This window comes from Exophiala aquamarina, assembly GCF_000709125.1.
Source record: "Exophiala aquamarina CBS 119918 chromosome Unknown aczIA-supercont1.6, whole genome shotgun sequence".
In the NCBI taxonomy this organism is placed as follows: Eukaryota; Fungi; Ascomycota; class Eurotiomycetes; order Chaetothyriales; family Herpotrichiellaceae; genus Exophiala; species Exophiala aquamarina.
This window is the reverse complement of record NW_013550582.1, coordinates 41,345-67,355: the sequence shown is the minus strand read 5'-3', so window position 1 is coordinate 67,355 and position 26,011 is coordinate 41,345. Positions and strand designations below refer to the sequence as shown.

The window sequence follows — 26,011 nt, the reverse complement described above, 5'->3', positions numbered from 1 at the left end:
CAGAGGTTCCTCCCATCCAAGCTGTGGGAATATCCTCAAGGTTGAGAGGTCTGTCCAAAGTATTACCAGGCTGCAAGCGATCAATGATATCTGCACATTGAGCGGCCAGAGGGTTGCCAGCGAGGACTTGCTGAAAGAGGTTGCGGGCTGTGTGAATGTCTGCCATCCGAGCATCGATTTCTTGGGAATCAGTACCTGCCAACACCGGTATCAAAGCGGCCAATGCAGCGTGGAAGAGAAAGTACCTAGAACAGATAAGCATGAAACCTTCCTCAGAGTGTACTTTTTGGGGTTGTTTACGTTGAGTACCAGAGTACCAGCTTACTCAATTCTGAGTGGCGGAGATAACTGTCGATGGAAGTGATGGTGAGGTGCGCTGCATCTATACAAATGCGACTGCACCGTTCCGCTTCCGAGTTTGCTGCAGGGAGCAAAGCCTCTCTGTGACCTATCCTAACTTGACGCATCAGGATTTGACGAAGCAAAATGATCTTGAAGTTCCACAATCGCCAATAAAGACGAGCCCGAGAAAAGAGGTACCAATACTCGGCATGTTGAGGATCTTGACTGAGCTGAAAATATCCAGGTAAGCTGTTAGCCCAATTGTCTAGGATGTCATTCATTAGCAGAGCGTCTCCCGCAGGAACAAAGCCGTGCAACAGCAGGCGATTTGAGATATGATTTGAATCCATATGAAATGCTGCTTGTGCCTTCATGCTAGAATAGATTGTTGGATTTGGCGACTCCAATGGCCGGTTAGGGGTTTTCGGAGTAAGGTCCTTCAAAATATTAGTAATATTTCATTATTTGAGATGGTGCAGAATTACTTCGTCGTCAATGTTCAGGATATGGCACGTATCCATAGAATTCTGATCGGGAAGCAGGATCGGACGACCGAATGTCGTCGATGCACCGCTATCAAATAAGAAGAGACCCCACCAGACTCTCCGGCGCATTTCCTGGTGCAAGATACCGACGTTCCAGCTAGGATGTTCACGGTGTAAACCTAAACTCAGAGCCATGCGAGTAGCGAGCCCTAGCATATTCCATCCAGTATTCGGCCTATTCCTTTTCTGGGCAAGGTTGCTCAACAGAACGAGTGCTTGGATTGTAGTGAGATTGGCCACCTCGAAGATTGACTCATCTTCGCCCAATGAGATTGAGCGGCGGTAAAGCTGTTCATCAAGCTCTGTTTGAGTTTGTCCAGATGACCAAGATCCTAGTGCAAGGACAGTAGAAAGGAGGAGCTTCCACGACGCGCTTACCGGTCTTGGGAGGATTTCATGATATTGTGCTCTGAATGTTGGCTCATGGACAAAGGGGTAGACGGGATGATAGTTTTCAAAGTAGGCGTCAATGAGCTTGGTCTCAATCTGGCGTGAAAGCGCAGTAGCAGGATATCTCGAGGAGGGGGTCAGCGTCGCTGGCGATTCGTCCACCAAATCAGCAGCTCGGAAGTGGCTTTCACTCAGAAGTCTAGGGTTTCCCAACCACAATAGTAGTGACCGCAGGAAAGCAACCCCGGACGTCGAACCTGGACACGGGCTTCAGATTTGACACGTAGCTTATTGCTCAGGAACGCACCAAGGTAGCCAGCACCAGTTGGCTCGACACGCAACGCAGCCATTCCATCAGCTAGCAGATCCAGTGTTGTGTCTTCGGTCCAGTCATAGCCCTGTGCACCGCTTGGAGCTGTGTCGGGCATTGTTTCTAAACCACTCTCAGCCTCGGAGGACGGATTTGGAAGCACTTCAAAGAGTGGTTGAGAAATTATTGAGGGCGCAGTGGCAGATGCATCATATGCTGAGGACAAAGCTGTTTCAATGTCGACATTAGGTAGTAATATAGCGAAGAGAGATTCGAGATCACGAACGCGTCGCTCAACCTTTGAGAGATACCTGGCACTTTGAGCAGATAGTACATCGGGGGATATCCAGAGCAACACACACGCGAGTCAGCGGTGACCGGACAGTTTTACCGCTATAGTGGCATTCTGATCCACTCTGAACGCATGCATAGCAGACCGGTCGTTCTCGTGAACACTGATGTTGGTCAGGTTCGATCCTGGGGCGGCACAACACCAAGCACTAACCTTTGTCTTTTTGAATCGGCAGGCATCACACTGGAAAAGCACGATCAGTCTCACCAAAACTCACAGAGGAGGGAAAACTTGCTGCTGCATTGACGGTCAGTTGTTGCCGACGGGCATCCATAGGGACATTGAGGCGCCCGTTGGTGATGTTGGAAGTCTTGGATCAACAATCCCCTAGTTTGGCAACACGTTGTAACGTCATGTGGGGTCTCAGACCTTGGCACTAGTGCGTGAGGCTAAACTCGATAAAGGCATGTGCAAACATAGCAAACATCTGCCTTCCACTTGCCGAGGCATAAACCAGGAGTTCACCTACCCGAACGCCCTGGATATCGGTTCCATCTTTTTCCCCCATACACCGGCGATAGTGAGCGGGAAGTATTCTTCCAGGTCGATCATTTTGTTTGATTGCACACCGTGATTTCATTTCTTTTGATTTTAAAGTACAGTCGGCACAGAAGGCCAGAAGGCCACACTTGCTCCCAGACGGGCAACCAGAAATCACTCGGCTTGAGGTAAAACCCATTCCTCACAAACACGGACCAATAACGACGATATATCAATCCACAACACCTCCCACCGCTGCCATGGAGAATCACCAAGACTTCAACGTCCCATGGTGTCAAAATTTACTCGCTTCGGATATTTCCATTGTCGAAATTCCGACTGAGCCTTCCTTTACAAGTAATGATGCTGACGGCGCCACAAAGGATGAAGCCGTCTCTAACAGCATGTTCAAGCAAACCCTCTACACGCCAGATGCTATTCGTGCTCAGCTATGCTTCAAACGGCCGACCTCCGAGGCTGACTCCATCATCCCCTGGGAATACTGCTATGTACTGTCGCTCGGCTCTGGAATCGACGGCAAGGCAGGTCGGGCGCACGGCGGCTTCAACGCTTTGATTTTAGACCAGATGACAGGCACTGTGGCATCGATGGTGTCAGGGAGTGCTGCGCCAGCTACAGCGACGATGACTGTGGACTACAAAGCACCAATTGAGACGCCTGGCGTCGTCCTGTGTCGTGGATGGGCGGTGGAGCGACAGGGGAGGAAAACATGGGTGAAAGCCACAGTTGAGGACGGCCAAGGGAAGTTGCTGGCCAGCGCTAAGGCTCTGTTCATCGACCCAAGACCGACGAAGATATAAGCTCACCTTTTTTGCAAAATCTCAGGGACATCACTTTTGCCTCGGAGACCGCGTAGTAGGGGACTTCTGCACCAATCTTTGTGAATGCCATGTATCATCACCTAAGACAAAGATAGACCTTGATGAGAGGGTCACCACAAGATAGAAATATTGGCTGTAATCGATACTTTGTTCCCATTTGAATTTCTCAAGTGAGAGGATTCGAGACGATGCGAGACTTCTTTGAGTTGCAAGAGGCTCGCTCAGTCAGGGGTAGGTACTTCAGCAAAGGGCGGCATGATATCAGCGCCCGAAAAGTGTGATATTACTTGCCTTTTGACGACCTTGGCAACTCAGACAGGGAAGGTATGCAAGGTGGAAAGGTCGCAGGTGCACATGCGATTCACGACCTCGGCCCTTCAACCATCACGACCTCATAACTTCTACATGCTCGTTTACAAGGAATACTTAGCTTCGATATTCGAATATCTGAAAACACGGCGGATTTACAGACTTACCTCTTCATAGCCGTCTTTTGGTCTCGTCGTTTCCCCCGGTTCCCGCGCATCGGTGGCAGCAGGCGTTTCTCACTAGAGATGGAGGTTAGTGCTTCTGCTACATTCAACTCAATATAGAATCGCTCTCCAGTGCACCTCCCATGTTCTAATCCCCATATAACTGATGCAAAGTATAGTCACCCGTACGCTCTCTATCCCGCTCTTCATCCTTTGCTCCGGGCCCGCACCGTCGGTCACACCCCAACCTGCACCACTTGTCCCTCGCACCGTTGACACCCAAGTATCCCATTGATCCAGCGGACTACGACGCGTACTTTGACCCGTCAACGTCTGAGCTCCACACCTCCGCCTCTATAAGCCAGATCTCCGGCCTGCCATCGCCGGGCGGGATATTAACAAGCCATTCCGCAGCACACTCCCGGGCCAGCTCACGCACTAGATTGAAGAGGAAGACGAAGTCGAGTGTTTCCGTGCACGGATCCGCGGCTACTGCAGGCTCACAGCCGCACCAAGCTCACCTTGAAGCTCCTTCGGGTGCCTTGACAAGCGAAGGGTTCGGACACAGGAAGGCGAATCGCGTCAGCTCTGGTCTCCGCATCCACATGTCCGACTCCTCATGGCTGATCCAAACAGGCCTCGCGTTGACTGAAGGATCTCGCGAAAGTAAGGGCCAGTCATGGATTGTCAAGCGAGACTCTTCGACATCACTCGCCTCGCCTTCGTACGTCCCGACCGAAGAACGTGCGACCCACAGTTCAACGCACCCGAGTAGATCAGCCCGTGCCACTCCCAGCATCAGCCGTAGGAGCAGCTTCAAACGCGGTAGCCGACGCTCCCTTGCAATAACCCCAGCATTGCACACTCCACTGTCACTTGGCCTCGACGAGCCAGACTCAAACTCAATGCCCGACTGGGCGGATGATCGCACCCAGGCAGAAATCGCCGCTCAAGTTGGGAACGACTTGGCCGAGGAGTTCGACTACGACGGAGATCCGTACGGTGTTCTAGATTTCGAAGGTCAATTTGACAGTGATGAAGATAATGATAGTGACGAAGAGGAAGTACGCCGGGAAATTCTGGCTTCTGGGTTTCATATGGGAAGCTGGGTGGATGGAATTGTGGATGTATTCTTGCGACTGGAAGATCCACCCGATTCTTCCTCGGAACAAAACCTGGATCTGGAGACTGGGAGTCGATTTCCGTCTAGAGAGATGCCCGCAAATATTGATGCAGCTCAACTACCATCTAGCGGGGCGGAAAATGGAGAACCCAAACCAACCCACTTCGAATCTGATAACTCTGTGGAACCTCCACCTGTCCAGCAACAAGGAGGGCTATGGAATGATGTCGCTTGGTTCGGACGCCTCGTGGCAAGAACAGTCAGGTCTTAAAGCAGCCTTTAAGTCGTAATCCGAGAGATTCTGCTCTGCAATGTCTCTAGCCCGCTGGGTCCTTTTCTTTCCAACGCAAATGTATCAAGCTTCTCTTCATATCATCTCTTCTCGAGTATCGATTCTGATGTGGATAGAATGCCGCCCAAAGAGCTCCATCGCCTTCTTCCAATGCACGCATGTGTTCACTTGCTCGCAATTCTTCCCTGACGTGAAGCCTGCATTATGGGGGAGAAATGGTCAGCATCTAGGTGCCTGCTTTTGGAAGAAGGCCATGCTTGTTTCTGACCAAGGAGACTGTTAAAAGGGGGTAGTGGGACGCAAACCTGAAAGCGGCGGGCCAGTTCCAGAAGCTCGTCGCGGGATAGACCTCGTGGGTCCCGCTCCTCTAAGGGAATGGGAATGATACCGATGGTCTTGAGGGCATCTAATATGATGGTCAGTACATTTGCACAAAGCATATCCTGAGCGCTGGGGAAGTCAGTGCTCCGTTGTGCATATCGCTTACTTTCCGAGCGATACTTGAAGATGAATTCAGTGATTGGGGAAGCGTCCACTCGTCTCGAAGCCCATGGGTTTGGTGGCTTGCTCATTACGTGGTGTTGTCCAGCCCTATCCAACATCAGCGTTCATTCGTTCGCCCCTGCAAATACAGATGGTCAAGTGGTGGTGGATCCTTACTGAGTAACGATATCAATTCTCTGCCCTTTGATCGCTCTCTCGGGGATGGGACGTGTAGCAGGCATGTCTTCCAGAGCCCTCGCGGCAGGAATGTTCCCATCACGGTATTCAATCTCACGCCAGACCTCAACTCGGACGATGCCGACCTCCCCATATCGTCGCTTCAACTCGGCCTCGTTCAAGCCCTTGGACTCCTCAGCTAACGGACGGTCAGTATCAAAAGGTATTCTGCAAGATTCAGCCAGCCGTGTAGTATCTCACTTGTCACCAGATTCTCCACGAAAAGGCGAGTCTGCGCCAGCCAACGTCCGATGAGACTTGCATGCCCTTGATGACATGATGGAATCCAGAGCGCCTCTCGCTAACGGCCTTCGAGATATGTTTTCTGCGCACTCTATCGCCGTCAATGTAGACACAGAAGCTCAAGCAGTTCGCCCGCGGGCCGAAGTCGAAGCCTTTGCGTACGGCAACGCGGATAAAGTACTCTTTGAGTGGTTTGGCTTGGAGGCATCGCGTCACGGTCTTGGTGGCATCGCTTGTTAGGTCGAGGCGGTTGTCTGGGCCAGTGCCGGTGGCTAGGTCGTCGTATTCTTTGAGTTTGTGTCCATTGCATAGGACGTTGACGCGGACTTTGTCGAGCACGACCATTGTAAAGTGAAGAGTTGGCAAACGCCAGATGCCAGAATGGAAAGGATGGGGGCTATAATGAAAATTGTCTAGAGGAGGAAGTGATGTAGAGAAGAGGAGCAGCAGCAATGTTTGATCCGTATATTCACTTCGCTCCTTCCCTAACATCACTTCACTGTCCCTGACCCCCTGCAACAGGGCGCCTCCCCAGGGTCCAAATATCACCTGCTGCACTACTACTAGCATATATACTCGTCTGCTGCCATGTTTCGCGCGCTCTTCAGTCTTCTCAAGCAAGCAGATCTCCCTGACACTCATAATGAAACTCGAAGCTAACATGTCATGGGCGGCATCCGGGTTACGTGATGTAGTCTCGTTCTCCATCAGCCATCCAAGTGTCCCTAGTACAACCAGCCAATAGACCGTAGCCAATTCTTAGCGACTCTTCAAGTGACCTGGCTCGCAAGGAAACATCTCAGTTAGACACATGGTAACTTTGCAGTCTGGAGTATCATACAGTTCCAATGTTGAGATATTAGTAGTTTCACTGTTTATAGGTGTCAAGGCTCGAGACGAAAGGAACATCCACTGGTACCCATCCACCAGCCGGGATACCTGAGAGGCTACGTTGTCTTATACACGATTTTGTCGGGCGCCTCGATCACAATCCTAAAATAGTACTTTACCGCGAGTATATCAATTTTCTGAAGACTTTCAGTACCCAAGTAGAAGGACATGATCGGGATGGACCTCCTAGAGATTATTGCAGCCATGAAAGAAAAGTAATGTTTAATATAAGCAGCTTTTCTTCCCTTCCAGGAGGCGAATCGACCGCACTTATCAGAGTCGGACTAGTACTAATTAAAACACACGTCGAGCCCTAATTTGTGCGAGCAGCATGAGTTCAACAGCAAGAAGATGGACGTAGTCACAGTGAACATAACACCGCAGCAGAACTCTCGCCACGATACGGTTGATCATAGCAAACTGCAATGGACATGGATGAGGATGTGGACGATAATATTCTCGGCCCTAGTCCTGAGTTTGGCTCCAGTTGCCCTTCTGTATTGCGGTACTCGAATTCGCGCAAGAAGCAAGTTTCTCAGGAAAGGAGCTCTGTATACTGCTGGTATACCTAGTAATCTAGATAGAAGCGAACAATAATTTCTTCATGGACTTAGCCTGTACTGTAATACTTTTTATAGCATCTGAGAAATGACTCATCCTATAAGGAGGACTGATCTATTCCGTAGCCAGTTCTGTGATGATAGAGGATAATTTGGCCGCTCTTCTGCATCTACTTTAGCCCAGGATAGAATTAGATCCCTACTAAAGGCGCTGTAATGGTCAAAATACAGAGTCTGATGTAGTGAATCCAATTTAGAAAGTAGGAAGGCTCGGTTTGATGAACTCCTAAGCTCAGGGCCAATAATCCCTAAAGGCAGAAGTAGTGCGGTGTTATAGCGAGTGTTTTCAGCTAGCGTTCGGAGAAGGTCCATTGCATGTGATGCGAGGGTATCAATCTGGTTTTGGGCAGCTCGAGGTGGAACCCCAACAGTCGTTGAAGCGTAAGGACCTGACCAGCGATCTCTGACTTGTTGGAGATAGTAAATTCTTCCAGCTGCACGATAGATTTCTTGAATAGTAAAATCTTCATCCAGGTCAGGATATTCGTTCATAGGTTGCGGGAGAGGCGATGAGTCTGACCGGCCGGAATTCATACTATAGCTAGGAATGAAGTCGAGATTTCCGTCCCACTCATCGAATTCCGCAAAAGAGACTTCCTCAACCATCTCGATAGTCCGCGAGAGCAAGGTGAGGAATGTTTTCTGCGGACGTGTGGATTGATCGGAAGATGGCTGGACGCGTAGCGGCATTTTTCCTGTCTCTAATAAAGGCTTCCTCATCACCAAGCGCACCAGCATTTCATTATAGCTGACGAGACTATGCAGAAACACATACAGCGGCGTCTGTGATATCGACTTAAGGTCCGATCCAAACGTTTCTTCGAAGACAAAGTACTCCCGCGCGAAATCCATATGAGATCTAATCGACTCGTAGGGTGCGCCTGAAAGCTTAGCAAAGAGAATCATAAGAGCTGCAATGGTAACTAAAAACAGCTTTTCACTCCTGCCTAGCAACAGCATAGCCCCAGAAAACCCGAAATGCGTGTTTGTATTTGGGAACTGAGTATCACCGGCCAACAACTGTGATCCACTTGCACTCTGCGAAACGTTCTGGCAAGCTTCAAGAGCATTCCGTCGCAGTCGATGCATCTCCTGTTCGATCGTTCCGTAAAATACATGTTTGGCTTGTAGTGCAGCCAAGGCAAGTAATATTTGACGGACTGGGGGATATTGGAATGCAATAGGAATGAGGCAGGAGAGGAAAGGATTGTTGGCGTCTGAGCAGGTGGGATACGACCTTGAAAAGACATTGACATAGTAGTCCCAAAGCAAATGTTCCACCGGAGACAACACGTTGTTATTGGGTGACTTGAACAACTTCGGAGGGGCGACCACCACAGGCAGGTCAGTCGTGCAGGAGGTCTCTATGCGAGATGGGACTGATATCGTGAATGATTCAAAGGTATCTGGACTCGAGACCGAATACGGTAAATCTGTCTCAAGGGTATCGAACAATGTGTGAAAGTCCTCATGTTGTGGTTCCGTGGTTAGAGTGCGGGCAAGATAATTACGATCGCATGTTGAGCCCTCGACAGAGGCATAAATTTCGTCAATGCACGACTTGTGGGCATGGCTGATAGCGCTAGTGAACTCTGACCGCCGTTGCTGTGACTTTCGTGGTCCCCGTCGCTTGATGCCGTGTCTCACCGGATCGTCCTCCCACAGAACGCGTTGTTTATACCCTGCGCATTCAAGTCCCAGATGGCTGCAATTGTCACATTTTGGCTTTCGTAGATCGCACTTCTTCTTCCTATTAGTTGTCTACCCTTAGTCAAAGCCCTTTACAGATGAAAGTTCTCTATAAAGACAAGCTTACCTCTTCTTGCATGTTAAGCAGCCATCTCTGCTTCGTTGGAAGGCGCACATCGATTGTGGATGTACGCCTTGAAGGCGTAGCGACAGGTCACCGTACTATCGGTAGTAGGAATTGCGATGCCCACATGCAAGTAAGAGCTTACACTGGCCCTCTCATTATCGGCTGACACGACCTCCCAGTGCCGAGTAAAGTCTTATATAAGTTATCACAGCCCTCGAGGAGCGAAAACCCTTCCTAACTAGTCTCTGATACTTTGGGACACGATTGACACAGGCAGTCTAATCTGCGATTTGTAGGCCTAATCAACGAATGCTCACAACGCTTTTCAGGAGATTAGTATGTTAGGGAATGATAAGGATAGGTTGCTTCACAGGTTGAGGAATGAATGATAGGGACGGCTGATGATATGGAGATATACTTGGCGCCAAGGCTAGAATGCGCCACTCAAACTCAGCGGCAAGTATAGCACGAATGGGGCAATTTTATCCATATCCCTGGTTATCGTCATCGAGCTACCATGCCGTGGGCGCAAGTTGTTCAAGGATTAGGGATAATTTGTATATCTTCAAAACCATCGATTGACTACGGTTCCATGTTCACGCATCCAAGACACCCAAGGACTACTTAGGGCCTAGAAGAGGAGTTATTGGCCTGCAAATACATACAAGTCTGCGTAAATGCAGTTGTTCGTGCACGTAGAATCAACCTTGAAGGCTCTCGAAATCAACCAACATACCTGACTCTCTCAATACCAGCCGCCGAGACATTGCGCTTTAAGAGTACCTCGACACCATGAATTGTCTGGCCCACCTATGGTACCTGGATTATTCGTACTGTTACCAGATCTTATGCAAGCTTTACGAGCAGGCCGTCACAACCTTTGGCAGCCTTGATGTCGACCGCAACTGGAAGATATCCTTCATGGTTTGTGATGTTAATGTGGGATGAAATCTGGCCAACTGGATAGACAAGGTCAGGCACCTCTGCATATATGCTCAGATAACCTCCCAGATACGCTCCTGCTCCTCCTGCGGATCGGTAAATGGTCTCCGACCATCGCGGACACGTATTATATGTTAGTCACTTGTAGCTTCCATATAACTGGTCTGATGTGCATACGTGCGTAGTCTGCAAAAAAATGGGTCTCTGACAAGTTCTGCTTGCTGCTTCGCAATTAGGACGGGGTAAGTAGTGTTGATAAACTCGGACAAGGTCGTGTTTCTCTGATCAGATGGGCCACTCAAATCCCACATACTTGTTAAGTTTACAGTGCTTTTACTTGCCGAGAGAAACGATGCTTATTTCTTGGTAACGGTCTCATCTAGAGCACCAAATTGGCCGTCCTGAAATTCGCAAGTCAGGATCTTGTTTGGATACAGCGTCATATTCGAGGCCGAAAAGGACATGTAATTTGACTCGTAAATGACCGAACATTTTCATCCCAAAGAAAGGGACCCCTTGTCACAAAACCAAGCGTATCGAGTACGGGAGATAGAGGTATAACATGATCGAGGCTCACGAGGTTGTAGGTGGGTCGATTACCAAACACCCCTTGCGCTCCAGCAGGTCCCCGTATAGAACCACCGGTGTCGCTCCCAACAGCAATATCAACCCAGGAATACGATCCAATAGAGGATCCCGCTCCAGCAGAAGAAGAAGAAGATGGATTCTGGTATCCGTCACCACGCCGATTGAATGGTGCGTGGTGGTCAACGCAGTCAGCTGTAGCTTCTTCCCCGTTAGCGAATTGAGAAAGCTATTGGTGGCCGACGATGACCGCACCAGCATCGATTAGACGCTGCACCGCGGTACCAGTCACATTAGCTGGCGGGTAAAGGTTATACCATGCTCTATTTCAGCAGGACGTCTTGACTCCAGCAAGATCAGCCAAATCCTTGATGGCGATGCGGACTCCAGCAACGGTTTGCTCTTTAGTGGGGGTATAGTATAGCCGAGAGAGCACTCCAATGGTCAGGGTGCTTGATGCTGCAATTTGTGAAGATAACGTCTGAAAAGTGCCTCCAGGAGCTTGCAGTAAAGAGGCTGCGAAAGCGCCAGCGAAGTCGTCATACAGACTGTAGGCTGGACATAAGCATCCACCGGTTGCGTCCAAGAAGTATGGTCCTGGTGCAACCGTAAAAGGATCAATTGGAAGCGCAAGGACTGATTGACCATCGACGGACAGCGATTCGCGCATCGACAGTGCTAAAACGAACACGATATTTGCGAACGCATCTTGGAAAACATCGTCCTTAGCTTTCCACTCAGCCACCAAGCAGGAGACACCAGTGACACCAACACGATCATGCAAGACTGCCACAGGATACAACGGATGGACTGATTGATATTGTACCAGATCTTGGGGATTTTCCGAGATGTTACCGCTTGGATATGGAGAGGCAAAATAGTCAATGCTATTCAGTTGTAGAGAAAACCCCTTTGAAACAAGTGGACCCGAAGTTGTAAATGGTTGTATCCATGACAAGACGATTGACAGCTTAAGGCATCCGCCACTTTGAAAATGGATGTAGTTCACCATGTTTGCATAAGGCTCAGATACCAAGTCAAGCTCGAGGACGGTGTCATTCACGGACAGGATTGAGGTTTGGATGGATATTTAACATGCATGTACTATGAACTCCTGGATACAACTTGTCTAACTGTAGACAGCCGTCCATTCTTAGTATTTGACCAAAAACTAATACGATGTGAGTGTGTTATGTTACACTGCTATATTTGCCGAAGTAGCGCTCCCACACCTCAGCTAAACGAAGCACAAAGGAGATGCCGAACACAAGCTTACTATTGTGTCATCCGGAATGACTCGTTGGAAAACGAACATTGCATAAGGTTTGTCACCTAATTACGTTTTATGGAGTCGCTCTAGCCGTAATTAACACATATCAACCGCGCGGATAGAATGAAGTGTCACATTCCAAGCTGAATTCATCATATCCGATGCGCATTGTAAGTTCTTGAGAATACAAAGTCGAGCACGATGGCTGTGCTTTAGGCGATATTAGTACTCAATGTTGCCCTCTATCCTTATCCTGAACGGGGAAGTTGTTGAAAATGAATCCAGAGAGCTATCAGTGCTCCCCAACCGAGATGGTGCCCAACAGCCGCTTCCCTGTGCTGGTCTACCGTGATGTGCTCCAGAAGCCATACAATGAGGAAATTATTTGCAGCCAGATCGAGCAGAACGCATGGATACACCGCGTAGGCTATCTCTTACCCCTTCAGAAATTGATAATGTGGTGGACAGTACTACTGACACTCCCTCTTGGCGCGATCAGCGCACATGGGGTGGAATACCTCGCCACCACTTCCACCCGAACACTAACGAGGTATACGGTAAGTAAAAGGAAGCTAGAGGCATTATAGAGCAGAGTACGGAGTTTGCTGATGCTTTATCTCCATCAAAAGCTGTTTGTGCAGGATCGTCAACGCTATCTTTAGGGGCATACCCAGGCCAGGACGCAACCTTGACGGTGAAACTCATTGCGGGGATTCTTATAGTCCTTCCCGCAGGAGTATCACACTGTTCCCTGGAATGGTCAAATGACTATCGCTACCTTAGATTCTACCCCGTGGTACGTTGGCTATATGCTTACAATCTCCTCGCACTCATAGTTGTCGCCTAACCCTGCAATAATTCATAGGATTCACCTCGATGGAAGAACGAGCATTGCTCCTCCCCAGATAGGCTGGTTGACCTCTCTGCGAAAGCAACGGCGGTCCCCGTGCCGACGAAGGATCCATTTAATGGATGTCGTGGAGGCCTGTTAACTATCTGGGGCTCCGCTGTATCGTTGTGATCTTCATGTCAACGCTCTTTGGGTTGGAAAATTTCGAAATCCTGACATTAACATGTGGTGTAGAATTTAATGGCAAAATTTGTTTAGCCACTACAGATTTAGCAATTCATTGATTAGCTGCAATGATGCCTGATAGATAAATATAGTCGTGACCTGAAAACAATAAGCTGTTCAAAGTCTCAGAGCCAATCCATATACTCAAGGTCTTCAAGCGAAGAGCTCGGTTGCACCTTAATTAATCAATTCACTAAGATGCGGACTTACCCCTGGTCTCATAGGGGAGCACCAAAAAGATCACACCAGCCGCGACAAAGAGAGCTGCGGAGATCCACATTGGTGTGCTCGTCTCGATGCCAATATATGCCGCAATAATTGGCGCCATCAAACCGCTAAGGCGATTGCACAACATGACCAGCCCGTTCCCTGTACCTCTTATAGGAGCTGGAAACAGTTCTGGAGTATAGCTGTACAACAATCCATACACCAGGTTCTGAAAGAATGCAACTGCGCAGCTAAACCCTAGGACCGCTGCGGGGGTACTAGCCCGAGTGAATAAGAAGAGGAAGAGCCCCGTACAGATACAGGCGAGAGACCCGGTCCCTTTGCGGCCAACCCTTTTGAGATTCACAGTATAGCCTCCCAGCACAGATGCTGGAATGCCGCACACTGCTTGAATGGCATAATTCCTGTAGACAATATTAACGCTTGAGGCTCCAGATTTCACACCGCGGTTCTCGAGGTAGATAGGAATGAATGAGTTGTAGAGTGGGTAGGCCATGCCTATCGACATCCACAAGAGCAACATTAAACTGGTTGACCAAGCCATCCGCGGAGTCGAGAAGAGGGCAGATATTTTTGCGAATGTGAACTTGCTCAGAGTGCGCCTGACAATGTCTATTGCTGAGGTATTCAGAGCGGTACTGGCGGTTGTAGTGGTTCCAATTGTAGTGGATTGTGCGAGGCGAGCGTCCACCCTTTCAAAAGGATCTAAACTTAGCCATGTCGTCCTTCCATCTCGAGCTGCAACCTGATGAATAACATTTACAGCTGCTTCATCTTTGCCTTGCCCAAGGAGGTACTTGGGTGTTTCGTAGATGCGAAAGAGAAATCGCAAAAGGAACAGAGTCAGTGTGATGGCGCCGAAAGTCCAATAGACATAACGCCAACCAAGGTTTGTCTGAAAACTGCATGGGCCCGTTTCCGGGCAGCTATGGTTCGCAATCAGAGGCCTGTACCGGAAAATGCCAGTTAACAACGATGTCAAAAAGAGAAATTTCAACATTGCTGACTTACCAAGCAATAAGAGCTGCGATAGCCTGACCAAGAGACAAGAATGCGGATTGCACAGTCAGGAGATTCTGGTGGGTGGCTGGGATAAACTCGAGGAAGATAGCGCTGTCCACGGGTTGGTTACCTCCGGTGCCGAACCCAATGAAAGCACAGCAAGCTGCAATGGCGACAAAGTTGGGAGCTCCTGCACCAACCAGCGCCGCCATGGAAGATATAGCCAAAGTGATGTTGAAAGCAGGACGGCGGCCGATGAAATCGGCAGTCATCGGCCAAAGAGTTGATCCCACTACGAGGCCAGCGTACTTGGCTACGGTCAGGAAGGCGATACGCTTGACACCGAACTCGCGCTTAACAGGCGGAGAAATGATGGTGATAGCTTGCAACCAAAACTTAGGGAGGCAATCAGTATGCGGCTACCTCCATTTATTTGAGGGCAGCAGGTTCTTACATTGTCCACAAACCAGCCAAAGCCTGTGGTGGCAAATATCTTCCACTGAAATGGGCCCATACCAATATCGAGAATTGCCTCGTTCATAATGGTCACCTTAGCTTCGTAGGCGCCATCAGCGCCAGGCATGACAACTGTGGTATCACTGCAGGTACATAGTTTTAGCAACCTTCACCTGTAGTAGTAGCCTATGTTCGAGCGATTGAAACGTAGCAGGAGGAGGGCTCGGGTACCAGGGGCAATGATAGCAGAACACTTCAAGATGGCACTATGACTTTTGTTGGCTTGTCATAGTCCATTTTATCAGATCCAACTTCGCAGAGGGTAGAATACTCACATGCCATGATAATCACGATGGCCGCCAGTCTTGGCATTGTCGCTCAAGGAACCGGTCTCGACGCTCTCGTCGCAAGCTATATCCTTTGTTGGTAGAGTGCTATCCACGGCTTGGAGTTTCGAAGATATCTTGTCCATAGTCTGAGCCTACTTTCAATCTAGCCAAAAAGGCGTTCTTGACCGAAATCTTTGGGAGGACAGAACAAAGAGTGAAAACTACTTGGGAGTTTGATGAGTTTTATAAACTCTGTGATAATGTATCTACGCCGAGTTTCCCTTATCCCTCCCTCGACCCGTGTAGGTGATAAAGTTCAATCATGACTTTCCCTCAAGAGTTAGTCTCACGGGGTGCCCTGGAGAAACCTGGGGGTATATCAAGGTTTGGTCATGCGGAAATCCCCTGGCGTAATGATAACGTTGCGCGCGCAACGAATACACTGAATTGGGTATAGCATGGTGTGCGACTGCGGGGCCACGCAAATGGTGGCAACACTAAAGGGAGTACACGAACGAAGTTGCTCGACTCGAGTCCCCCGAGTTATTGACATATCGCAAGGCAAAGTCACAATCAAACTAGCTCTATTTTTCATGGGGCCTCCGCGTTTCGAATTGCTATATACGGTCATTTGCCATTCTTGCTGCGATCTATTGCATAATCTTGCAGCTCGGCAGCCTTAGGCCCTTAGCTTTTGGATATATAAACCCCTAGCATAGCGGGACCCAACACAAAGCGTGAGATCTCCCTACATCCACGAATAAGCTCTTGTTTCGTTATCATTACAAACCTCGTCTTTTCTCTATAATCACACTAGATATGGCTCCTCCGGTCGCCATCGACTCATTTCCATCGTCGTGCCTCCCCGGCCGAGACATACCGGCTCCTTTGCCGCAAAGAACTTCACCTGTCACTTTTGATCCAAAGAAACATCTCAAATATGTTCCACCCACCAAAAATCTACAAATGAGCGATATTGGGCTCGAACCCAGCTCCATCTCTAGTTTTGCAGCAAGTGAACCTTTCCCTTTATTGTCCCGAGATGCGATTCTCGAGATGCGCCGCGAGATTTTTTCAAAGCCGGTTCTGGACAATTGTCTGCATCACACACGACCCGGTAGTGTGCAGCTTCGTGGTATGGCACCACGTTATGCTCCTTTCATTCATTCCTTTTGGCATTCCCCAGAAGTTCTTCGCATCGTGTCAGAGAATGCTGGAGTAGAACTTATTCCGGCAATGGACTATGAAATCTGTCACGTCAATGTTCAGCTGGGTCCGGGCGGCGTGGAAGCAGCCAAAAACACACCCATTGAGCCGCCTGTAGCCACAGAGGAGGCAATTACCGAATTTGAAGCTGCAAAGGCCCTAAAACAGCAAGTCACTGACCAAGCAAAGCCTATTATTGAGTGGCACAAGGATTCACACCCCTTCGTGTGTGTGGTCATGCTGTCTGATGCACAGCATATGGTTGGGGGCGAGACCGAAGTGATGGGGTTCACCAATACGACTCTTAAGGTCAAGGCACCTCAAATGGGCTGTGCCGCAATCCTGCAAGGGCGCTACATCACCCATACAGCTGCGCCGGCGGCCAATATGCCAGAGCGTATCACAATTGTCACCAGTTTCAGACCCAAGGATCCGACACTTTTGGACGAGACGACAAATGCCAACGTGAGGAACAAATCTGTCTTGACCGAGTTGTATTATCAGTGGACAACATACCGCTTGGACGTTCTTGCACAGAGGGCATTGATTGCTAAGAAGGAGCTCGAAGACAGATATAAGAAGAATGTTGAGATGAGTGATCCCGACGGTAAACCAGGTATGTGCCGAAAGGAGACTGTCAATGTCGAAGAGGTGCAGAAATGGGGAATGGAGCAGATTGAGTATATTCGCCAGACTTTGCACGAGATGAGACCGCTGGAGGAGAAGAACGGTCGCACTTGGTAGCATACCACCAGGGAGTCATTACGTAAGATAAGAATTTTAAGAAACGACAATACTATTTGATGGCTCATTAATCTACTAACTTCCTATCAGTCAGTAGACATTTTGCTTGGGCCTGACTTACACCCATAATATCTTACCTCACATGCGCCCTTACCTATCCTTAATCCCATCCGGTTCCGGCCTTGCTATAGTATGCTCTATACCTAGTTTAAATAAGGAAGTTACAGCCAGTGTCGGCACAAGGCCTTGGCAACAATGCTCGAAGCTTTGTCCTTTTGTTGAAGCCGTTGAATGCGGAATGTCTATCCATGCTTCCGAGCAGGGGCTCTCTGTAGAGGGGATCCTCTATGCACGAGCCATTGTGATTAGTACTAGGGCGTTTTCTTGATTTTATGAAATAGACAGACAGTGAATGCAGCAGAAGTCAACTAGCGTTTAACGAAGGTTTGTTTCAGTAATAGTGTAATATTGTGGTTATCGTTTTACAACACGGTTTCGTGGATCTAGCAATAACAAACTTGCCCTAGTCAGCGAGAATAACCCGACCTGCAGTTGTGCCAAGAAAAATGAAGTCTGAGCTCGATGAGACTCAATCAGTTCAATCTTGTCCTTCTATAAAATGCTTAAAAATGAGGAGCGTTGAGGAAGAGGCCCATGGTGATACCACCAATGAGACCGGCAATGGGAATGGTCATGATCCAAGAGAAGAACAAGAGACCAACTCGCTGCCAGTTGACGGCCTTATAGGTACCATTGCAAAGACCAACGCCGACGGTGGCACCGGTGATACACATGGAAGTCGAGACTGGGAGCTTATATTGAGAGAAAATGAGGATGGTGATTGCAGCACCCATCTCCATGGAAGAACCACGAGAAGGAGAGTGATAGGTGATCTTGTTGCCCATGACTATAGAGATACGAATTAGCATTTGTAGCGTGGCAAACTGGTGATACCGGGAAATTGGAACTTACCCTTCATGATGTTATAACCATAGGTGATGAAACCAATGCAAATAGTCAAGGCAGTGACTGCAATTTGCCAGAGAGGAACATCAGCCTTAGCGGCGGTGGCGGTGGATGTAGACCAAGCAGCATACATGGCGGCCCAGACACCAACAGCGTTGCCAACGTCGTTGGCACCGTGAGCGAAGGAAGCAGTGCAGGCGGTGATGATCTGGACGAAGGAGTACAAATATTCGACCTCGTTAGGATACTTGGTGGCATGTGCATAAACACGGTCCATACGGCGACCTTCTGGAGTACCCATAACGCCGACTTGAGACTTGTGGATATCGTAGTAGAGACCGTAGAAGGCGGCAACAACGGGGTAGGCGGGCAGGCGTTTGAGGAGAGCGATCACGTTGTGTCGTTCGTAGACGGAGCCGGCTCCGGGAGGGTTGTTGTGCAGGGTGCGCATGGCCCAGCCAATAGGACCACGAGTCTTTCGAAGATCAGAATGATGGCGCTCGAGAGCCCGGCGGAGTTGTGCCTTGTAAACTGCTTGGGCGTTGACAGGAACGGCGTTCTCCTCCTCAGCAAGAGTCTTGGCTGGACCCGATACTAGGTGGGCGGCAGGAGTGATGGCGTCGCCCTTGGGACCATTCTTCTCTGCCTCCACATCGTCCTGAATTTTGGTAACGCTATTGTCAGATGCAGAATCGTCATCATCCGCACCAGCGTGGTGGATAACGGCATAGTTGGGGACCTTAGCGAACTCGGCATCCGCGGGGGCGGGGCGCTTGAGCAGGAGGGGTCCGAGGAAAATATGGTACAACTTGAGGGTGTAATCCTTCTTGACGACCTTGCCGTGAACGTAGGGAACGAAGAAAATAGCGGCCAGGAAGAACAGACCAAAACCGGTACCGAGGGAGACGGCGACAATGTACCAGGCTGGCTTGTTGCTCAAGCCAAGTTTTGGAGATCCCTTGTAGACAATCGAGAGAGTGCAGATTGTACCAGCGATCAGGAAGAAGAAGGGCGATGTCCAGACAGCCCATGGAACGGGATTGGAGCGGAGATGGACAACCAGCTTAATCAGCATGAAGATGCAGGCACCGAAACCGCCTGCAATGAGAGGAGCCATCGCCAATCCAGAGAAGATGGCACCCAGACCTTGGCCTTTGTTCCAGCCCCACTGTACACCGCTTGCACCCACAGTCGCAACGCCGACACCTGCAATCGAGGAGACGAGGGAGTACGTGGAAGAGACGTGAGCGTTGTGTCGTGTACACCACATAACCCAGGTGGCTGCACCAGCAGACGCGCAAGTAAAGGCGAGGAGCTGAACACCGGCGTTGTTTTCGAAGGCAGAAATTGGGATAATACCGTTTTTGATGGTGGAGGCGGTCCTGGCTCCGACAGCGAGGGCGCCGGTCATTTCGAAAATTAGACACAGAAGCATAGCCTGGCGGTAGGTGACGGAACGCGATGACACGCTCGTGGCCCAGGCATTGGCAACATCATCTAGATATGTGATTTAATACCGTGCCCTTCACTTTTCTGAGCGGGCTCAACTTACTGGCACCGTTATTATATGCCTCGAGCAGGGCAAAGAACGTGCCAATGGCAAAAACGTAGGTGTACTCTTCAAGAATCGGCATCTTGGCGATGTAAGGGACAAGCAGCGACTAGGTTGGGAAGATGTGTTAAGCTATGCTTGGTAGAAGCTTGGAGTTTTCGGGTGGAAGAAATTGCATGGCAGCAATTGCTACCCGCAATATATATGCGCCATGAAGTCAACATGGTGGTAGCTTGGATTGAAAATCTTCGATATACTCAGATTCCCCTTTGACAACTGACAATCGAGTATCGACGCACGTGGGCTTCGGAATGTCAGAAGCAAAGTTGTATCAGGTGAAATCGGATGGCACCGCCCAGACGCCAAGTGCCAAGAAAGGCCGGAAGTGGCATTGAATGGAGTCGGGGGGCCACCTGCTCGGGACAGGGTTCCAGATAAAAGATAGCGTGGGATTCGCCAGGGACAACCGCAAAACCTCTAGAATAATGTTATACCCGTACATGCCTGGCACTCGGTGAATTGGTGAGATTGGTACAGTCCATCCGACAACCGAGGCGTTTTCTCCATCATCATACCTCGTACTACTCGTGAGCAGCACGTTGCAAGCGCTCCACGGGGTCATGCTGTCAGGCTGTCGAAACTGCGATCCTTGCAGAAAGGCCACCAATGTATCCAGCACACTTTTGCCATTCCATATAATTGGCTGCCAGAATGACGCCTTCGGAGCAAATTGAAATAATTGGAATCTCGACCCGGCCACAGCGTAGCCTATCGATTAAGTGAAGACTCATGTCTGCAAACACACAAGGGCATTCACCCGCCAGGTATTACTGGAAGTCACAGAAGTAGGCTTTTTCGAAGAACTCAGACGGCGGCTTGGCGGAGCCTTGGCGGCGGACTGGCGGGCTTCAACCAACCATCGCCAAGGAGCGCTTTGCCCAATAAGGTCGCCAAGGCCTTCTTCCGGCCTTGGCGGAGCCTTTGCATTGTCTTCGCCAGGCTTGATGGATCCAGAGTCCGTTTAGACCCTGTGTGGCTTGCAGGGGTGTAGGCACAGTTGCATTCTCGACCAGGATTTTCATGGACCTAGATCTGAGCCATGCACGGTTCCACGGTGCCACAATCGTTTTGAGAAACCTCCTCGCCCCGGCCCTGGTCTCAAAAAAGAACCTTTTGACTGATTGCATTGTTAATTTGCATTGACTATATTTTTGACAGAGTATGAGGCCACAGCGAAATAGGAGGAACCGTATTACCGAAGAAAGAACTGCATTATGCCACCCGTGCGGACCGTAAATTGAACCCCACAATCTCAGCTAGGTAGGTCGTCATGGCGGTTCTCGTACAAAGTAACATACCTGGAGAGTGTGTCTGCATTTCGTATCGATAGCGATTCGACGATATCTCCCAATCTTCGTTTGCATAGGTTTTCATCATGTTCGCCAAAAGACATGTTCTCATTATTGCGTCGGCCTGGATGCGATCGCTGAGATCGAGCATTTCGATCGTCCATGGGCGGAGGGAGTCTGCCAGGACTTGGCATCCAGGCTACGTCTCAAGAAGCATCGACATGCACTTTTCAAGAAGCTTATTGAAGGATACGAAAATGCACGGTCTAGCCAAGCGACACTTGGGGAGCACCCTCCATCGTGATGAAGAATTTCTAAAGCATCGCCGGCCAGATAATGGTCAGGCTTATGGGAATTGGTGGAGTCTCTCTGCCTTGTTAGAGTTTGATATCTCATTGTCCTGTAATGCATAGACTCCACAAGTGGCTGTAGCGTGCATTGAGATTGGGATAATGGGAAAGTCACTCTGCACCCGCACTGCATAATCTCGCTAAAACGCGGCGGGGCCTTGTATGTAACTCGTATAGACGATGACGCTTCCCTAGGAGTTGCGGACAGCTGTGTGTAGAAGATTAAGTTGCCTCTGCAGATCTTCATAACGATTCCAGGCCCTCGGATTGGCGCGTTGCTGAAGCATAATTGGTCCCATCGCCATAAATTTCCCGCTGAGAGGACGTGCCAGACTCAACACAAAAGGATATCATCCAGCCAAGGACGAATGCGAGGTATTCCTTTTGGAGATTACATCGATTGAGATGTGTCACCAAATCCGGGAGGCCCCATATCTGTTTGGGAGGTTCCATGCGGAATCTCATTTTCAGACAGAAACCCAAGTCAGTAGCTCGGGAGCCGTCAGCTTCACGCGTTTCGCTTGTTCTCCAAACATGTGCTCAGTAACCATTAAGGGGCTGGGGCTTTGTGGACCAACTGGCGTGTAAAAGTGCAAGAGTCATTTATGACAGAATGCAACATTGGGTCTCTTTGAGTAAAGAAAATATGTTTCGAGGATCGAAACCCTTAGGCTTTCTCCATCTCCATGTGTTCGCCTTGGTGGAGGATTTCCTGCTGGCAGTCCTTAATTCTGAGATCAGCAGACATGGTGGCAAGGCAGAATGTTTGACCTTGGAAGGTGCAGATGACGGCCTCATCGTATTATGTACCATGGTAAACGACTTTGTTTGGTGAGCTCTCGTAAGACTTCAGCTTGAATCACTCCTGGCGCAAACGAAGTACGGCGGTACGCCACTTGTGAGAAACAAGCCAGGCATGTTTACCTGGTACAGTAGTATTCTCGTCGCCTACTGCAACGCTATGGCCCATAAAGGCCGACCCGATCTCATCCTTGGAACACCCTGGTGTTCAGTTCCTTCTTTCAGGCTTCTAGAACAATAGACGAGCGTCCGCCCGGGACTAGGGCATCACCGACGCCAAGTGGGACAGCGGGAATCTCTCTTCCAGGGCAGGCCAACAATAGATCTTGGGGTTTCGACCAACAAGGTGATGGTGAGAACACGCTGTGCCGACGAAATCCTCGCAAAGAAGTGTGGTGGAAAGTGGGCGCACGTGTATCGAGTACGAGTCTCCCATTGGCCAGTATGACCACAGGGCAACGATGGAGCCACTGCCACGGCCAACCTGTGTTCTCAACCCGATCTCCGAACGGCACGAACTGCTCGATTCCGAGTAGCTCTTCGTCTCCAGGCCGATCCAGGCCAGCTTGACTCGGTTCATCCGAAGTTGCATCAGAGGCGTGGGATGCATGACTGCGGGTAAGCATTTACCGAAGAAGCAACCCAAGTTGAGATAAACCTTCTTGAGGGTGGACACCATACACCATTGCTGATCCCAAATAATAGTAGTAGTCCGTACCCGGTACAGAAGCAAGACTCCCAATCTTCTTGAAGAGAACAAATTCTTTGCCTAATGATAGTGGAGGCACCGGCATGGAAGCATCCTTTGAATGTATAAACGCCAAGACGTGAGCTCGACAATGACTCGGTCGATGATCAACAGACTCAAGCACACAATGGCAGTGGCAAGTACTGTCAGGGAAGCTAAGAGAAAGGTAGTAGTTATTTGCATGGCCGAATCCCATCTTCAGGAATTCAACACTGTTTGAGCTGGTATGCTAATCAAGCGTTTGTGGTCACCTTTTGTCTTTAGGTCTAGTCTAGTCCGTAACTCTCCTTCCCAACAAGAGGTCACTCTCGATATCGAAGTGCTTACAGTCTAACCAGATCGCTCTGGAACGGCACCTTCAACCTTTGTTGCAGTGGCGCCATGCGATACACGTCGAAAAACCGGCCCGACAACATGTCTCCTAATTGTTCCAGGCCTGACAAAGAAGGCCTCCATCGCAGAAATGGCAGCGAACAGCCTGTTTTGCGCTTCAGGGAAAACCAGAGACCGTCCGCCGTAAAATACCTCATCATCAACTTCCTCCTGATGCCGAGGTAAGCAATGCAAGAACTGCCAGTTAGTGGAAGCTCCCCCTCGGCGGGCCAGGTCCTCTGTAACTGTGTAACCTGCAAATGCGGCCAAGCGTTTTGCCTTTTCCTCTTCCTGGCCCATAGATATCCAGGTGTCCGTTATGATAAAATCTGCCCCCTTGACCGCTTCCTCCGGCACAGTCGTCTCGAATAGTTCCCCATCACCAGCCGCATTGATCTCGTCCTTGATCTTTTGAGACAGCCCGTAGCCTTCCGGAGTAGCCACGGCCACGTCCACACCCAATTTCCTTGCTCCAATGCAAAGGTCATGTAGAACATTATTTGCATCTCCCACCCAGGCGATCTTCTTTCCCCGTAGACCCTTGGCCATTTGGCTTTGAGGAAGGGTTTGGGCCATTGTCGCAAAGTCTGCAATGGCTTGCAAGGGATGATATGTGTCACATAGTCCACTGATCACCGGAACAGATGAGTCTTTGGCCAGTGCCGCAATATCAGCGTGTGGACCGACCCGAGCGACGATGCCTGACACCATGCTTGAGATAACCACCGATGTGTCGTAGAGACTCTCATTCACGCCTAGCTGGATGTCATTCTTGCCCAAGAACATGGGGTGCCCGCCCATTGCGACAATAGCGCCTTCGGATGACACACGCGTACGAGTTGACAGCTTGGAAAACATAAGCGCTATTGTCTGACCGGATAGGGCACTCCGTAATGGCCATGATCTACTTTTATAGTGTCCCTTGATTATGGTGGCATTATCAACGAGATGCGCAAACTCCTTATCTGTCAGATCTGAGATGGAGAGAAGATGGCGAGGTGGCTGGGAAGACCATGAAGAAGTGCGGCGAATGGGAGACTGCCGATCGGACAAGGAAGTGGAGGTAGAAGTAGAACTCGAGGCAAGGCGACGGACTTGATGGTTAGGAGATCGTAAGAGTGGCCGAAGAGCTGGCATCTTGCTTGAGTTGGGACCTCAGAGATTGTTGGGAATAGGGCACCAGATGTGTGTTCAGATCATGGCCAAGTCAACTTGACTGTGTGGGGCACACAAAGGAGAGTAAACAGTTTGCTTCTTGTCCCTCTCTAGTTCTCTGAGTCACAATGGCGACATTTGGATAGGGTGCAGGTATTCTCCGCATGGGAGAAGAGGATTTTTCGAACTCGAGCTCCCAAAACAAGCTTTCTTTAGCTGTCGATCTCCCGAACTCCGTCGGCGAATCATAAAATACCAACCGGGGATTTTATTTAAACCCAGATCAGCCTCGTCCCTAAAATTTTAGACCCATCGAAGCGAAGATTCGACCCCGTCAGTCCCTAGGCCCTTGCAAACTACTGCGGATACCTCTAGAGATGGATCTGCTGGGGAAAACGGTGTTACTCCTGGACGGAGGCTTAGGCACTACCCTCGAAGATGAACATCATGTTAAATTCTCTACGCAAACTCCTCTCTGGTCTTCCCACCTCCTCGTGGAAAACACCTCCATACTTCGCAGATTGCAGAGAGATTATGCCAATGTGGGCGTAGATGTTATTTTGACGGCCACGTATCAGACAAGTTTTCCAGGCTTCGCAAACACAAAGATCAATCGAGATGATGGGATTGGCAGGGATGAAGCGAAACGACTGATGCTGTCGGCAGTGCAGATTGCCCGAGAAGCATTTCAAAATCGCCAAGGACTAGTAGCCCTCAGTCTGGGCGCCTATGGTGCAACAATGGTCCCTAGCACCGAGTATAGCGGAATCTATGGAGGTATGGTAGAAGACGAGCTCTATGAGTTCCACCGGGAACGGATCAACGTGTTCGCCGATAGCCGGGAATGGAAAGATGTTGACCTTGTCGCGTTTGAGACACTTCCTCGAGTGGACGAAGTGAGGGCAGCGAGACGTGTTATGCAAGAGATCACAGGCAAAAAGTACTGGATTTCATGCGTCTTTCCAAACGATGACGCAAAACTGCCCGACGGAACGGACACGGAACATCTGGTTCGAACTATGTTGGACGGGGAGAGCCCGCCGTTCGCGATCGGGATCAACTGCACCAAAATACACAAGATCTCAATGCTGGTAGCAGACTTCGAAAGGGCTGCAATGTTGCAAGGCTTCAATCTACCCAGACTTGTTATTTATCCTGATGGCGCCGGTGGAAAGGTGTATGACACAGAGATACAGCAGTGGATAGGAGACAGTCAAGACGGAGCGCCTTGGGACGAACAATTATTCAAGATTGTTACAGAGATAAGGGAAAGATCTACGTGGAATGGCATTATAGTCGGGGGCTGCTGCAAAGCCAACCCTGAAAATATAGCGAACCTAAAACGTCGGCTTGAACACTACTGAACTCGAGGCAACGAAATCCGCCTGGCCGCTACAATGCTCAACATCAGAACCAGTTTATGATTCATGCCAGAGAAAACC

At 49.6% G+C, this 26,011-nt stretch overlaps 12 protein-coding genes across 12 annotated transcripts; 5 read left to right on the top strand and 7 right to left on the bottom strand.

The window, feature by feature from the left end:
* Nucleotides 1-803: 803 nt before the first annotated feature.
* Nucleotides 804-1,705, bottom strand: A1O9_07453 (uncharacterized protein; the record flags this gene model as incomplete). Its single annotated transcript, XM_013403009.1, has 2 exons — nt 804-1,373; nt 1,535-1,705. The coding sequence occupies 2 exons, from the start codon at nt 1,703-1,705 to the stop codon at nt 804-806; spliced, it is 741 nt and encodes a 246-aa protein (XP_013258463.1).
* A 974-nt stretch (nt 1,706-2,679) lies between these two features.
* A1O9_07452 (uncharacterized protein) lies at nt 2,680-3,240 on the top strand (the record flags this gene model as incomplete). Its single annotated transcript, XM_013403008.1, has 1 exon — nt 2,680-3,240. The coding sequence occupies one exon, from the start codon at nt 2,680-2,682 to the stop codon at nt 3,238-3,240; it is 561 nt and encodes a 186-aa protein (XP_013258462.1).
* Nucleotides 3,241-3,815: 575 nt separating this feature from the next.
* Nucleotides 3,816-5,128, top strand: A1O9_07451 (uncharacterized protein; the record flags this gene model as incomplete). The annotated part of the gene is made up of 2 exons (XM_013403007.1): nt 3,816-3,821; nt 3,914-5,128. The coding sequence occupies 2 exons, from the start codon at nt 3,816-3,818 to the stop codon at nt 5,126-5,128; spliced, it is 1,221 nt and encodes a 406-aa protein (XP_013258461.1).
* Nucleotides 5,129-5,313: 185 nt separating this feature from the next.
* A1O9_07450 (uncharacterized protein) lies at nt 5,314-6,457 on the bottom strand (the record flags this gene model as incomplete). Its single annotated transcript, XM_013403006.1, has 4 exons — nt 5,314-5,555; nt 5,637-5,740; nt 5,810-6,037; nt 6,090-6,457. 4 exons carry the CDS (start codon nt 6,455-6,457, stop codon nt 5,314-5,316), a joined length of 942 nt encoding a protein of 313 aa, XP_013258460.1.
* A 1,199-nt stretch (nt 6,458-7,656) lies between these two features.
* On the bottom strand, nt 7,657-9,451 carry A1O9_07449 (uncharacterized protein; the record flags this gene model as incomplete). Its single annotated transcript, XM_013403005.1, has 2 exons — nt 7,657-9,384; nt 9,440-9,451. 2 exons carry the CDS (start codon nt 9,449-9,451, stop codon nt 7,657-7,659), a joined length of 1,740 nt encoding a protein of 579 aa, XP_013258459.1.
* A 1,843-nt stretch (nt 9,452-11,294) lies between these two features.
* Nucleotides 11,295-11,978, bottom strand: A1O9_07448 (uncharacterized protein; the record flags this gene model as incomplete). Its single annotated transcript, XM_013403004.1, has 1 exon — nt 11,295-11,978. One exon carries the CDS (start codon nt 11,976-11,978, stop codon nt 11,295-11,297), a length of 684 nt encoding a protein of 227 aa, XP_013258458.1.
* A 524-nt stretch (nt 11,979-12,502) lies between these two features.
* Nucleotides 12,503-13,257, top strand: A1O9_07447 (uncharacterized protein; the record flags this gene model as incomplete). The annotated part of the gene is made up of 4 exons (XM_013403003.1): nt 12,503-12,658; nt 12,736-12,793; nt 12,866-13,032; nt 13,102-13,257. The coding sequence occupies exons 1-4, from the start codon at nt 12,512-12,514 to the stop codon at nt 13,255-13,257; spliced, it is 528 nt and encodes a 175-aa protein (XP_013258457.1). The 5' UTR covers nt 12,503-12,511.
* Nucleotides 13,258-13,504: 247 nt separating this feature from the next.
* On the bottom strand, nt 13,505-15,124 carry A1O9_07446 (uncharacterized protein; the record flags this gene model as incomplete). The annotated part of the gene is made up of 3 exons (XM_013403002.1): nt 13,505-14,486; nt 14,551-14,936; nt 14,996-15,124. 3 exons carry the CDS (start codon nt 15,122-15,124, stop codon nt 13,505-13,507), a joined length of 1,497 nt encoding a protein of 498 aa, XP_013258456.1.
* Nucleotides 15,125-16,145: 1,021 nt separating this feature from the next.
* Nucleotides 16,146-17,276, top strand: A1O9_07445 (uncharacterized protein; the record flags this gene model as incomplete). Its single annotated transcript, XM_013403001.1, has 1 exon — nt 16,146-17,276. One exon carries the CDS (start codon nt 16,146-16,148, stop codon nt 17,274-17,276), a length of 1,131 nt encoding a protein of 376 aa, XP_013258455.1.
* A 623-nt stretch (nt 17,277-17,899) lies between these two features.
* On the bottom strand, nt 17,900-19,876 carry A1O9_07444 (uncharacterized protein; the record flags this gene model as incomplete). The annotated part of the gene is made up of 3 exons (XM_013403000.1): nt 17,900-18,183; nt 18,249-19,739; nt 19,795-19,876. 3 exons carry the CDS (start codon nt 19,874-19,876, stop codon nt 17,900-17,902), a joined length of 1,857 nt encoding a protein of 618 aa, XP_013258454.1.
* Nucleotides 19,877-23,372: 3,496 nt separating this feature from the next.
* A1O9_07443 (ornithine carbamoyltransferase) lies at nt 23,373-24,551 on the bottom strand (the record flags this gene model as incomplete). Its single annotated transcript, XM_013402999.1, has 1 exon — nt 23,373-24,551. The coding sequence occupies one exon, from the start codon at nt 24,549-24,551 to the stop codon at nt 23,373-23,375; it is 1,179 nt and encodes a 392-aa protein (XP_013258453.1).
* Nucleotides 24,552-24,946: 395 nt separating this feature from the next.
* A1O9_07442 (uncharacterized protein) lies at nt 24,947-25,933 on the top strand (the record flags this gene model as incomplete). Its single annotated transcript, XM_013402998.1, has 1 exon — nt 24,947-25,933. One exon carries the CDS (start codon nt 24,947-24,949, stop codon nt 25,931-25,933), a length of 987 nt encoding a protein of 328 aa, XP_013258452.1.
* Between the last annotated feature and the right edge of the window lie 78 nt (nt 25,934-26,011).